General features: G+C 41.1%; 1 protein-coding gene across 1 annotated transcript in view; it reads left to right on the top strand.

Annotated features, from left to right (window-relative positions):
* Positions 1-11,550, top strand: part of adcy5 (adenylate cyclase 5) — a 97,948-nt gene extending 86,398 nt beyond the window's left edge. Inside the window, exons 13-21 of the mRNA XM_084361146.1 lie at positions 213-329; positions 475-636; positions 2,330-2,514; positions 2,618-2,638; positions 2,962-3,094; positions 5,047-5,310; positions 5,588-5,792; positions 5,963-6,087; positions 8,081-11,550. Coding sequence (XP_084217272.1) covers positions 213-329; positions 475-636; positions 2,330-2,514; positions 2,618-2,638; positions 2,962-3,094; positions 5,047-5,310; positions 5,588-5,792; positions 5,963-6,087; positions 8,081-8,209 — 1,341 coding nt within the window. The 3' untranslated portion in view covers positions 8,210-11,550. The remainder of the gene's footprint in view (positions 1-212; positions 330-474; positions 637-2,329; positions 2,515-2,617; positions 2,639-2,961; positions 3,095-5,046; positions 5,311-5,587; positions 5,793-5,962; positions 6,088-8,080) is intronic.
* Positions 11,551-12,998: the final 1,448 nt, after the last annotated feature.

The raw sequence follows: 12,998 nt of genomic DNA, 5'->3' as shown, positions 1-12,998 counted from the left end.
ACAAACAGAGGGTATTTTTGGAGTCAGAAGGTGACCGTTCATAACTCAGAAACTGACCTGCAGATCTGCATTACGAATTTAGTATGTATGTATTTATCTCATGGCTGCAGGTAAGAATCAGCAAAGTAGATCAAATAAATCCTTCTCCTGCTTTTCTCGTACTCTACCCATCACTCACTCCTTTGCTCTGTCTGTTTTCCACGTGCTTGCAGCTCTTCCCGGTCCCCCTGCAGACTATCTCTAAAAGGATAGTCCAGTCCAGACTGAACAGCACCCTGGTGGGCGTCTTCACCATCATCATCGTCTTTCTTTCTGCTTTCATCAATATTGTAAGTTCTCACTTCATGTCATTTCCCCAAATACTAATACTTTTCTACTCATGTGACAGTTTTCAAAGCACTGAGCATTTTGTTTCCGTTCTGATTGGCCTGGTTCTACTCTGACGTGTCCTTACTGACCTTTGACCTCGTTCAGTTTACCTGCAGTAACCATGATCTGCGGAGCTGCATCAAGATGGAGCTCAACATCAGTATGGACAGTGTGACCATCTGCCACGTCTGCCAACTCAACTACAGCCTGGACACACAGGACAACCCCTGTGGAGAAGATGACGCCCTCATCTGCAGCTTCCCTGAGGTACACGTCCCTGCAGGGTGCCTTGTCCTGTGTGTGTGTGTGTGTGTGTGTGTGTGTGTGTGTGTGTGTGTGTGTGTGTGTGTGTGTGTGTGTGTGTGTGTGTGTGTGTGTGTGTGTGTGTGTGTGTGTGGCAGCAGCACAGTTACATGGTTGCAGACATAAAACAAACAATTAAATTTGGTCAGATAGCGGCTGAGTCATAAAATATCAGGACATTAATCAGCATACAAAACATCTACAGCCAGAAGTTTATTCTTCCACTTCATTTAGAATCACTTTAAATGCAGTTAGTGCTACATGGTATCTAATGTGCCTGGTTTGGTGTGGACGTGTAGCAGTTTATTACAGTGTCATTGGCATAAAAGCAGAAATTTGCATTGGAAACATTTTGATTGAGACAATTGATATATATAATGAACACTAGAGGTCCCAGGACCGATCCTTGGGGAACGCCCTTGGATACACTCTGGGGTTTGAAGCGATACCTTCTGTCTGCTCACACTGAGATCTGCCTGATAGATCATTTTCAAACCAGTTTTGTGTTGACAGTCCTGTACTGACAAGTTGATTTCTGATCAAAAGTACTTTTGAGGGCTTGTTTTGAAGCAAAAGTAAATGCAGTCATGATCGACGAATCGCCTTTGAAATAACCATGTTTTACATTGTTGCTGGCTGTAACTGACATTGATTATTTACAGTGTCATCAAAGGAAGAGCCACATGAACCAATTTGTCAGCTTATCAGCTTAACTATCTAGTTGGCTGCATCACTTGGCTGGTTTGATGGATCTGATGGTCAATGAGGTTCTGTGAAGTTTGCAAACAGAAGTAAAAGGACATTAAATACTGGGATCAGATGAATACATAGATTGCGGACGCTTCAAGAACAATCATGATCTAAAATCATCAGATCACACAGCCCTAGTTCATTCTATGGTTTATTACAATAAGCACATTTAAAGGTGCCATGAACATATGCAAGTACGGGAAATGGGCCAAAACAGATCGACTGCAGAAAATCAGGCTTTTTCAAAGTTCAGCTAAGATGAGAAGCCAAATTGTCCAAAGCAATAAAGCTAATTAATGTTAGCTATGTTGATCAAATAAATCTGTTTCAAATGTTTAGCCTCATTTACTAAAGAGACTTAAGTGCTGCTGCAGGTCTGGCACAGAAGCACAAAATGCCAGCAGGACTGAACAAGAACGCTAACGTACATTTGCGTCATCTAATCATAGATGTGTCTTTCTGCTGTGTCCAGTGGTTCATTAAATCAGCTTGCACTTCATCATGCCTCAATTTGCTGCATATTCTGACAGTCAAGCTGTCTAATTCTGAGGCAAAGGGGTTTTTTTTTGTCTAAATGTCAGGCATAAACAGCTCTAGTAGTGGTGAAGCACTTGTGAATTTATGTTTTTCTAAGATTTTAATGTGATTCTTCTGACAAGTGAAATAATTTGAATAGCAGCAGAACAAATGAGTGCTAAGTGAGGGTAATTGCAGGTATAAATGTTAACATTCGGTTTGCACAGTGATGCCTAAATTAACAGTTAAGTGGTCAAAATTGTGGGTTTATCGGGTGTTTTATAAAGCATCCAGATGTGACTCATTCAGTCAGAAATGTGTGTTACAGAGCAAACGCTTTGACTATCACACATTAAAACAAATGTACCTTTCCTAACGTCCTCTCCCTCAGTACTTCTCGTCCTGCGTGCTGCTGAGCCTGCTGGCCTGCTCCGTCTTCCTGCAGATCAGCAGCATCGGTAAACTCTTCCTCATGCTCTTCATCGAGCTCATCTACCTCCTCATCCTGGAGGTGCCCAAAGTGAGCCTCTTCGACAACCAGGACCTGCTGGTGATGGCCAACGCCATCAACGTTTTGTGAGTTACTTCGTCACTGTCGTGTGTGTGTGTTGTTGAAATCTTTGACCGTGTGCAGATGTTCTGACCTCTGATTGGCTCTTCTCTCTTCCCCCCCACACAGCGAGCACATGAATGGAACAAGGTGAGACTGATGGCAACTTCTGTTACCACAGAGAACCAAAGCATCACCTCCATCATCCGATTAAGCTAACGGCATCATTATCACTGTGCTGACACAAATGTAACTGTAATGACCTGCTGGCAACAGATGCTAACGCTAATGAGCCAAGCCATTTAGAGGGCAGCTTGTTTAGTTTTTTTTGTCACAGTGTTTGAAGTCCATCTCCACACCCACAGAGTATAACTTTATGTTACACCTCTGTGTTTGATGAGTTGGCAGTTTAGTGCTCATCCATCTGAAAACCTAATGTTTGTGTTTGTGTGTGTGTGTTTGCTGACCTCCAGCTGTGAAGTTGACTCCAAGGTTCCTCTGAAGATCATGACCCCGGTGGTCATCACCGTCTTCGTTCTCGCACTCTACCTTCACGCCCAGCAGGTGGAATCAACAGCCAGGCTCGACTTCCTCTGGAAGCTGCAGGTCAGTGTGGTTGGTGTGTGTCTGTGTGTGTGTGTGTGTTTGTGTGTGTGTGAGAGAGAGCATTACTTAATTGTAGGGACAAAAAGCAGGTCCCCACAATGTAAATCATTTAATTTGATGGTTACGACTTGGTTTAGGGTTAAGGTAGGTCTCCAGGGAAGAAAATTACCTAATGCACTGTCCCCTTAAGTGACTGAAACAAATGTGTGTGTGTGTGTGGTGTTGATTTAAAGAGTGGAGACTCCTCTATGCCTTAGCCACAAAACACAACCTTGAAAGTCGTCAGATTGCTGTGCACTACACAACTTTCTTTCTTGTAGTCGTGATTTGCACACTAAATTCAAGATTCAAGATGTTTATAGTCACTCGGGTTGCACAGGTATACTTTGTGATATTCTTTGGCTGAGAGGCTCCACAATATAAATGGTAAATTAGCAAATATAATGTATAAAGAAATACAAACAGAGTGTAATAGCAGTAAAGTAAGGAATAAAGTATAAAGCAAAAAAAGGAATAAATGGTAAAGAACAGCAGGAATAAGGTGCATATGAATCTATATATGTGTTTAACACACATAAATATAAACATAGAATGTCATAGAAATTAAGTACAAAGGCACCAAGCCAAGAATTTGTGCGAAAGAGATAAATATAAGAGAATATAGATAGCAACAAAAACAGTATAACATCAGAATGTGTAAAAGCAATACAAGGTGTACAACTGCAGCAAACATGCATGACAATGACTGACTGATCAGTGACGGGCTCACAGATTACAGGATCAAACATGTACATGTCACACATGTTAATGATGAGGTCCACACAGTCCAGGTTGTTTGTGCTCTGATTTGCTGCTAACAAGCAAGAAAAAGAAAAGAATGTGAGTGAGAGGATGGATCAGGATGCACGGGCAGCAAGGATTATTGTTCCACTGAAAAAGTGAAGCTGTGTGCTTGTACTGTGGCTCAGCAAGGATTCACAGTTACAAATTCTGAAGAGCTTGTGTGTATGTTCTCTGATAGATATTATAAGCTATTATTTGTGGCTTTGAGGAGGAAGGCAGCTGCTGTTCCAAAAGAAGTGACTCTTGCTGTGTTGTGAAGAAACTGTGAGTGTTTGGATCATATGGATGGAAGGCAGAGAGGTGTATTGTGCTGCAGCAGTGGTCTGAGAAGTCTGCGTTTGGTTGTGCCTTTGTGTCTCTGTTGGAATCCATTGTCACAAACCCACACGGGCTGCTGCTGTTCTCCTCAGAGAATGAACAAGCGGAAAACTTTTTGGCATAACCTTTCAGGCCTACAGGGAGCGAGTGTTTGATACTTAGATGATTTTAAGTGAAGTGTTTATTCAACAATCAGACAGTGTCCTCAGGGATGCTCCAGGGTTCTGACATCTCATGGAGTTACTGGAGCAGGTTGTGCTGCCTGCGATTGGTAATCCAGTCGAGGGGATAAACAAGTTATTTATCTAAAAAAACCTCTGAGCTGCTGGAGGGCTCTTTATTTCACAGCTCACTGCTGTCACTGATGGTAATTGTGAGGAGGGTAAAAGTTTAAGTTCAAAGTTTGTTCTCGATCTTGTGCAGTGTGTGTGAAGTAAGTGTGGAAACTGTCCAGAGGATGGTGTCAGAGTCACCAGGAACAGAAGTAACTGTCAGCAGTAGTAACTGTCTACCCTAATTGACAACATCTCATCATCATATCCACAAGGAACCTTAAACATCTGGACTATATTTTTTTTTAATCCATCTGGAAGATGTCAAGATATTTCACTGGATAACTGACTTGCTGGTGGTGCTGCATGAACAGTCAGGAGAGACATTAGGATTCTTCCTCTGGGGACCAAGAACATCTATATTGACTGCAGATCTTCAACAATACTGGGTTCCCCCCATGTAATTGTCTTTTTTCTTTAAGTACCTCCTGTGTTAAGTCTGTACTGAACCCCCCACAGGCCACAGAGGAGAAGGAGGAGATGGAGGAGCTGCAGGCCTATAACCGGCGTCTGCTCCACAACATCCTGCCCAAAGACGTGGCCGCCCACTTCCTGCAGCGTGAGCGGCGTAACGATGAGCTCTACTACCAGTCGTGCGAGTGCGTGGCCGTCATGTTCGCCTCCATCAGCAACTTCTCAGAGTTCTACGTGGAGCTGGAGGGCAACAATGAGGGGGTGGAGTGTCTGCGACTGCTCAACGAGATGATCGCAGACTTCGATGAGGTGAGCGTGAACAAATCCAGCTGGACGTTGTGTCTGCATGTGTCAGTGGTGCTTTATTAGACTTTTGATTCCTAGTAAAATCAGCAGTAGGTTGGTTTTTGTCTGATTTTACTCACCTAATGCAAGATTCAGAAGATAAACTTTGTTAAAAGTTAGTAGGATATTTGTTTGAAGCTTGAGGAATAACTTCATAACAACAACTTAGAAGTGGATCCAAAGAACCCTGCTAAATATATATACTTTGTAAATGAAACCTTCCCTCTCCTGCCAACATTAGATCATCAGTGAGGACCAGTTCCGTCAGCTGGAGAAGATCAAGACCATTGGCTCCACCTACATGGCGGCCTCAGGCCTGAACGACTCCACGTATGACAAGGTCGGGCGCTCGCACATCCGCGCCCTGGCAGACTACGCCATGAGGCTGATGGACCAAATGAAATACATCAACGAGCACTCCTTTAACAACTTCAAGATGAAAATAGGTGAGCTGCAGAAAGGAACGAGAGGTGATGTTGTACATGTCAGAGGGATGCAGACGGAGTGAGATTGTTATTGACTGGAACTCATCAGGTCTTTTTTCCGACCTAGTCAATTTCCAGCTGGTTTAGTAGCAATTAAGCGTTCTGCAATTGCTATTTGTCTCCTGTCGTAGGTCTTAACATTGGCCCTGTGGTTGCCGGGGTGATCGGGGCCAGGAAGCCTCAGTACGACATCTGGGGGAACACAGTGAACGTGGCGAGTCGTATGGACAGCACAGGTGTACCGGAGAGGATCCAGGTGAAGTGAAGTGTGACACTGCACTGCCAATATATTCTCTTAGTATACTTTTTTACTATAAAGAAAAAATAACTGTAAAATAACTCATTATTATGAATAATTATACTAATATAATTATGCACATTATCTCAACAATTGTGTTCTCTTGATAACATACACAGCAAGATTGTCACTATAAGTAATTTGGTAATCATCAGATACACAAGGTTTTATAACGTTTATTAATTAATTAATTATCATAAATCATACTGTTGGTTCTGATCCCTGGGTTAGGGTTACATCAGCTTAGTGACAACAAAAAAATCTACCCATTGGTAATATTCTTTCTCTCAGTATGACTTAGACTCATCCTTTCTTGTCTGAAACAAGTCTAAAAACATTAAAAACAATTAGAACAATCTCAGTCAGTCAGAATATTCACTGAGTTTAGGGGGAAATGAAGGTTCAGAGTTGAGTATTTGCGGAGCTCAGGGCTGCTGTTAGTTTTGTTTTGCCCTTCCACGATGAGCTCCAAGGTATTTTTGTCAAAAACGAGAGATTCATCAAATGTGCATGAGCTTTACAAAACTGCCGTTCAGACATGGCTGATGGCTGGATTTAGAAAAAGTCGATCCAAGTTAATGAAAAATGTTAATTAAAAATGGCCATATTGGTTTCGCTCTATCAGATGTGTAATCATTAAAGCTTAATAACTCAAAGCTACTTGAACACAGATGGAACCCTTTAATTTCATCTCACCCGCCTCCACTGCACCTTCTGAAAAACCATTTACGTCAGAGCAAATATGAACCACTGCTTCCTAGGGCTGGGCGATATGGAAAAAATCTTATCACGATCAAGTTTTCCACATCAGTCGATGTCGATATATATCATAATATAAATCAAATCACTATTTCTGTCAAGCTTAAAGGTTCCTTTTTACTCCTTAGTGAGATGTAAAGATACCATAAGGTTAATTTTGGTTTAAATATTGTTTATTTTCTGTCAGAAGTTGAACATGACAAATGTACTGTAGAACATTATACAACTGCATTTCAAATACATAAAATGGGTATATAATAAACTAAAATCTTACTTCTGACCAGTTGAAGCTTCAAGTGTTACAGGAGAACACAAACAAAATGGACAACTAAATTCTTTGGTCAGTTACAAATAGATAAAATAGGTAATTTTCAAACCAGCTAACCGCGGCCTGTACCGGTTCAAAGCGTGGATATAGCATTGAAAATCCGGATACACCCGCTTTCATTCCTATGAAAGCTGCTCAGTGGCGCTTTTAAGCCAAAAAAAGCTTGACTTCCTAGGCTTAAAAATACCCAGATAATACCCAGATCTTCCGTGTTGTGTGGCCCATAGAGCACGTGCACTAACAACTTCTGATGGTCGAGCCGGCTAACTACCGGTCTAGCGCCCTGCTGACTTACTTGAATAGGGATAAAATGATTTGATCGTGCAGCTTTACTAGACTTTCCAAACGTTATCATACCGAAAAGCTACATTTCTGATTGTGAAACGAGTCATTTTGCGGGCGGGTTGTGAAGCTCAACAAAATTGTTTTATAGATGCTTCACAATGTTCAGCCACTACAAGAATTGGCTTCAAAGCCTGGCGCTGTTCCCTGGGGCTTGGTTCAAAGCTCCTGTGCTAGCGGTATAAACACAAACACACCCCACTAATCCAAGCTCCAAGTCTGGACAGCTGGCTGCATGGCTAACTAAGCAAACTAGCTAACAGTAGTTGGGTAGCTAGTTGGCGGCAGATAGGGGTAATACTGGTGATATGCAGCTCCATATTTGTTTTGAGCGTGAATTCTACACAAAACTAATTCTTACATATTGCACCTTTCAACACGTTCAGAGTGGTTTTAACCCAGACATCAAGACACCTTCAGACATAACCATCACTGCTGACTGGGAGCCAATAGGTGCTTAAAGATGATATGATAAGATCGTAAACCTTTGCAATTACTGTCCTTTCCCCCCTCTGTCCTCAGGTGACCGCAGACCTGCACCAGGTCCTGAGCTCCTATAACTACACACTAGAGTACAGAGGTGTGGTCACAGTCAAGGGCAAAGGAGAGATGATGACCTATTTCCTCACAAGTGGACCATCGAGCAGTTAACCCCAACTAAGTGACAAATAGACACACTGGGGCAGGCGCCTTAACACTGACTCTGACATAACGAGCAGGCTCATGGACCTCTGATACCATCCGGCGGACTAAGACTGACAGAAGCATCTCCTATTGCCCACAATGGGAAAGGATGAGAATCTTCTAAAGCTCAGGCAGCGGATAAGACTATGCGTGGGAGAGGCCTACCTTGCCTGATTCTGCAATTGAGACCAAAGATGTCCAATCAGAGCATAAAGACAGATGTTGCCAGCTGCGTAAGTCTAGGTCCCAAGGCAAAAATGTTCTTGGAGAAATTTTATTTGCTTCAATCCGCCAGATTTTATGATTCAGACAAACCTGCAGGAGGACAAGAACTACATCACTTCCTGTCTTTCTCTCTGCCTTTCTCCTGCTGAAGTATATATGTACATGTAAAACACAGACAGTTTTATGTGTATGTATATGATTTTATGTACTGTATGTAACACATTTTGCCCATTATGTCGTGATAGAGGTACAACTCAGCCAGCACTGCAGCACTATCCGTCCATGTATCAATATCTGATCACATCAGTAATTAACAGATCGCTGGAGGAGTCGCAGTAAGTTGTGTCTTATTTGTGAAGGTAAAAAGGTCCCTCTGAAAAACGGTAGGACAGATTTTTGTATGAACAGACAGAAAAAACGCTCCACAGTGTTTACAGAAAGCTTCTCATCAGACGATTAAATTCACAAGCTCACACTACAGTATCGTCAGCATATAAAGACACACACACACGAAACACAAAGAGGATGTCAATGAAGAGCTTTTTCTAATCTTCGACATTTTGTATTTTGACTTCAGAACACCAAACCCTATCAAATATTTTAAGATTCTATATTTTGTACATTAATATATTAGAGAGCTATCTATAAACACCAATGTGTATTCAGATGTACATACTGTATCACTCTAACTGGTGTTGCCAGGTCTTTGCTGAGCCCCATCAGACCGATGCCACTGAATGCCCGTCTTTTCTTGCTCTTTTCACCGAATTGAGCATCCTCCTCAATCTGCAGGAAGTCAACTGTTTGCTGATTAGATGTTTTTTTCCGAAGATTTCCCTTTGCTAGTGTGTTTGGATCTTACTTTGAGGCGAAAGTGTTAAAACCTAGTGAGTACGCTCTTTGAATGACAGACTAGAGTATAGGAACGGATCAGTCTTTTTGCACTCCAGTGCTTTCAGCCGTCCACCCCTTCCTGCATCACTCCACACCCCCCTCTTGCTTGCTCAATCAGATGGTACGACCCAATGAATGTCCAATGATCTCCGATGAGGCCTTTAATATGAACTCTACACTGACGATGGTGACGATTCTCATCCTGTGGACGGGGACAGACGAGCCCATGTTGAAATGTGCCCTTTTATCTGCTGTTTTTTTTTTCTTGACAGAGCAGTTTTCTTCAGTATTAAAGCATTTCTAAGCATGTCATCACACAAACTATCTTTAACCTGGCAGTTTCATTGATTTTAGTGATTTATTTTTCAGTGATGTTATTAACAAACATTACAGCTGGTTCTGTTTGTGTTCAGAGTCACAGAGCACAGGTATCAGTGAATGTCTGGACAGTGTCAAGTTTCTACCTGAGAATATTGAAGCATTTAGCACATTTGAGATGGAATGCTTAAAGGATTTTGTTGTTGCCAACAAATCTTATAAAAAAGACCAACATCAACAATGTATTAGTCCCTTTTTGATGGAATACACACACTGCACTTTAAGCTCCAGGCGTGTCCGTCCCTTGTGTAGACATATACCTTCAAACAGTACAAACGGAGCATTTACTGGGACTATTTGTGTATTTAACACACATTTGTTGCGCTAGTCTAGTGAGTTTTTACTGCACAAGGATGTTAAACGTGGAATTGACTCAAAATTAACTACAGTGTATGGAGGCTTGACTGTGCCACTGCCACTAAATAAATTAGTGAAGAGATAATTAAACATTACTAGATATTTAAATATTTAAAATTAAAACCCACAGAGCAACACTTGAAGCTCTGATTGGCCAGCTGCAATGTGTTGATCCTGACATGGATACTGTAAATGTTAAAGCAGGAAGCAAGTGTATTGTTAGATGGACCAGGCAGACATAGCAATAAATACAATTACAAAAACTTCATTTTTAAGATTTTCTAAATTATTTTGCAGTTTCATTCCATGAAAATATTAAAAATGACCACATTTGAACTTTTTTTACTTTTAGTTTTAGTTTCCATAATTCAAGATATAATATGTAGGAATTCTGCATTAAAATGTCTAAAAATGATGTGTTGCTTACTTTATTACATTAGCCCAAATGTTTCTAACACTGTTGAAACCCAAACAAATCCACAGGTTTATTTATGGTAATGGTACATTTCAGCCCCCGAGACTCCAGCTAGCTCTTAGCGGCTGAGCAGCGGCTCCTTCCACAAAATTGTTTTTTGCAATAGAGAGAGAGAAATGACATATTGTATGTTAATGAATTTTAATCAAACAAGGTAACAGTTTTAATAATTCCAGTGGCTCACTCCAGGCTCTATAACCGTGTCCTTGTTCTGGCTCATTGACATATTTTAATTATTTTTGAACAACAATGAAGCGACTCAATGGCACAAAGGAAGAAGAGATATCATGATTTTGCTACACAGACAATTCTTAGGATAAATTCATTGATGATTTTGGTCTTTTCATGCAATATACATTTAGAAAAATACATGTGTATTAGCACCAGCCTTTGTTGGATGTTTGAAATGTAATGTTTAAATGTGGTTTTGGTTTTAGTCTCCTGTGAAGGAAACGACTGGAGACGATGAACAGAGAAACTTGGCACGGAGTCCAAATGTTTGCTTTGTGGCTGCAGAATGAGAATAAGCTTGCACTGATCTACTCTGGTGGTTTCTGTTTTGTTAATGTTCTGTACTGCTGCAACCATTACCTTCACATGCCACTACCAAAACTCTTAAGTGTCATCCCATTTGACTCATTGAATGCAGTGCCATTCTACGCCCACGTGAGCCCCTTTTTCTACTGCTTGTTGTGCAGGAATGTGCCATTAGAAAACACAAGGGGTTGGAGAGAAGGCACAGATCAGAGAGGAGGGGTGCAGCTACAAGGTGCCTGAGTAGATTAGGTTAAAAGAGGAGAAGCTCATCTCCTTTTCATGCAGAGGATCATCAGGATGACTCTAATCAGATGACAAGGTGAGGCAGCGTCTGAGACAAAAACAGCTTCAGACACAAAACCGTGGGGTTTTTTCTTGTCATGCCAAACACTATGCTCTTTTTTTTTTTTTTTACAGTCAAATAAACTCCTGAGATGTTTCACAGGTACGACATGATTTCATCTGGGTGCTTTTCTGTCTGTGTTGTCAGCTCACTAACTAACTAATAATATGAATATACTTGCAACATACACTATATATGTGGACACTATAATTTGAGCAAGACCTCTTAGTTCCAATTCTGTAAGTCTTAAAGGGACAGTTCACCCCAAAACAAAAATACAGAAATCATGTCCCGGTTAATCAAGACCTTTTGTGAGCAGTTTCATGAAGGAGCTTTTAACTTTGTACCATATTACACCTGCCAACAGTATCACCACGCAGAAGGAAACGTGCATCTAATCATGGACGAGAGGCTTGTACTGTCAGCGCGGGATGTGAACATTAATGACATCCTCTTCGGCTAATGTTAGCTCCCTCAATTAGTTCATTTAGCTAGCCTCTCCTCCATGAGTAGATGCACACTTCCTTCTGTGCAGTGATACCGTGGGACAATAAACATGTCAAAGCAATCAAGATGGATGAACAGCACTACAGGTAAGAAGAATTTTTTTTTATCATAGGGTGAATTGTCCCTTTAATGTTTCAGCGTACAGTGATATTTTAGAAAATATTGGGCTTCCAAATTTATGGCAACTGACCCTTTTCTGTTTCAACATGACAACGCCCTTAGCACAAATCCAGGTGCACAAAGACATAACATTTGAATGACATGCTTAACAATCAGGCATGAGTTTGGGTAAAGCTCTAATGTCCACATACTTTTGGCCGTATACAGTCGTGTTTATTGGAAACCAGATCTACCCCTTTTGAAAGCTTTTTTATGGAGCATTAATAAAAACTACAGCTTGAGCTGGTGTGCTGAAACGTGACATTCTTCATGTGGCTCACCAACAGATGGCAGCAGCACTACATCTCGTGGTTCATACGTGAGGTCCTTTGTCTTCTTTTCATCACGATTACTGTTTATATATGATGGAGGAGATGGAAGCAAAATGCTAATCTGCTGATTAGCACCCTGAGTGTTACTTCATCCATTACAGCTGTAATATCTATATTTAAATAGAAGTCAAATCACTGGCGATTACATAGAGGGATGAATTAAGGTCCTCATTATTAGTTAATTCAATAACTTGTGATATGCATTTAAGCATCAGACCCAATTTAAATTGAGTATTTTTAATGCAATTTAAGGATTTGAATGGTCAGTAATAGAATAAAAGGCCCATGTACTGCAGGCAGTTATCACTGGAGTGTTTACTTGAATTCTCTCAGGAGAACTCAAGCACATGTTGGAGCAAACAAAATCCTCAGATTTAATGATTTTGACCTTTTTGAACAGGCAGCTTGTGAGCCCCTGACAGTGTGAGCTTTGCCACGAAAACATTATCACCACTGACATTCACTTGAAGCTTGAGGACATTAAATTGTGCTTCAAGTAGTTGGCAATTTACAGCTGCAGTACCCAGGGAAAAAAACATATCCCTGCTG

Source organism: Pagrus pagrus (genome assembly GCF_965226575.1).
Source record: "Pagrus pagrus genome assembly, chromosome: 9".
NCBI classification, from domain to species: domain Eukaryota; kingdom Metazoa; phylum Chordata; class Actinopteri; order Spariformes; family Sparidae; genus Pagrus; species Pagrus pagrus.
The sequence above is the reverse complement of the archived record's forward strand: the minus strand, read 5'-3'. Positions and strand labels throughout refer to the sequence as shown.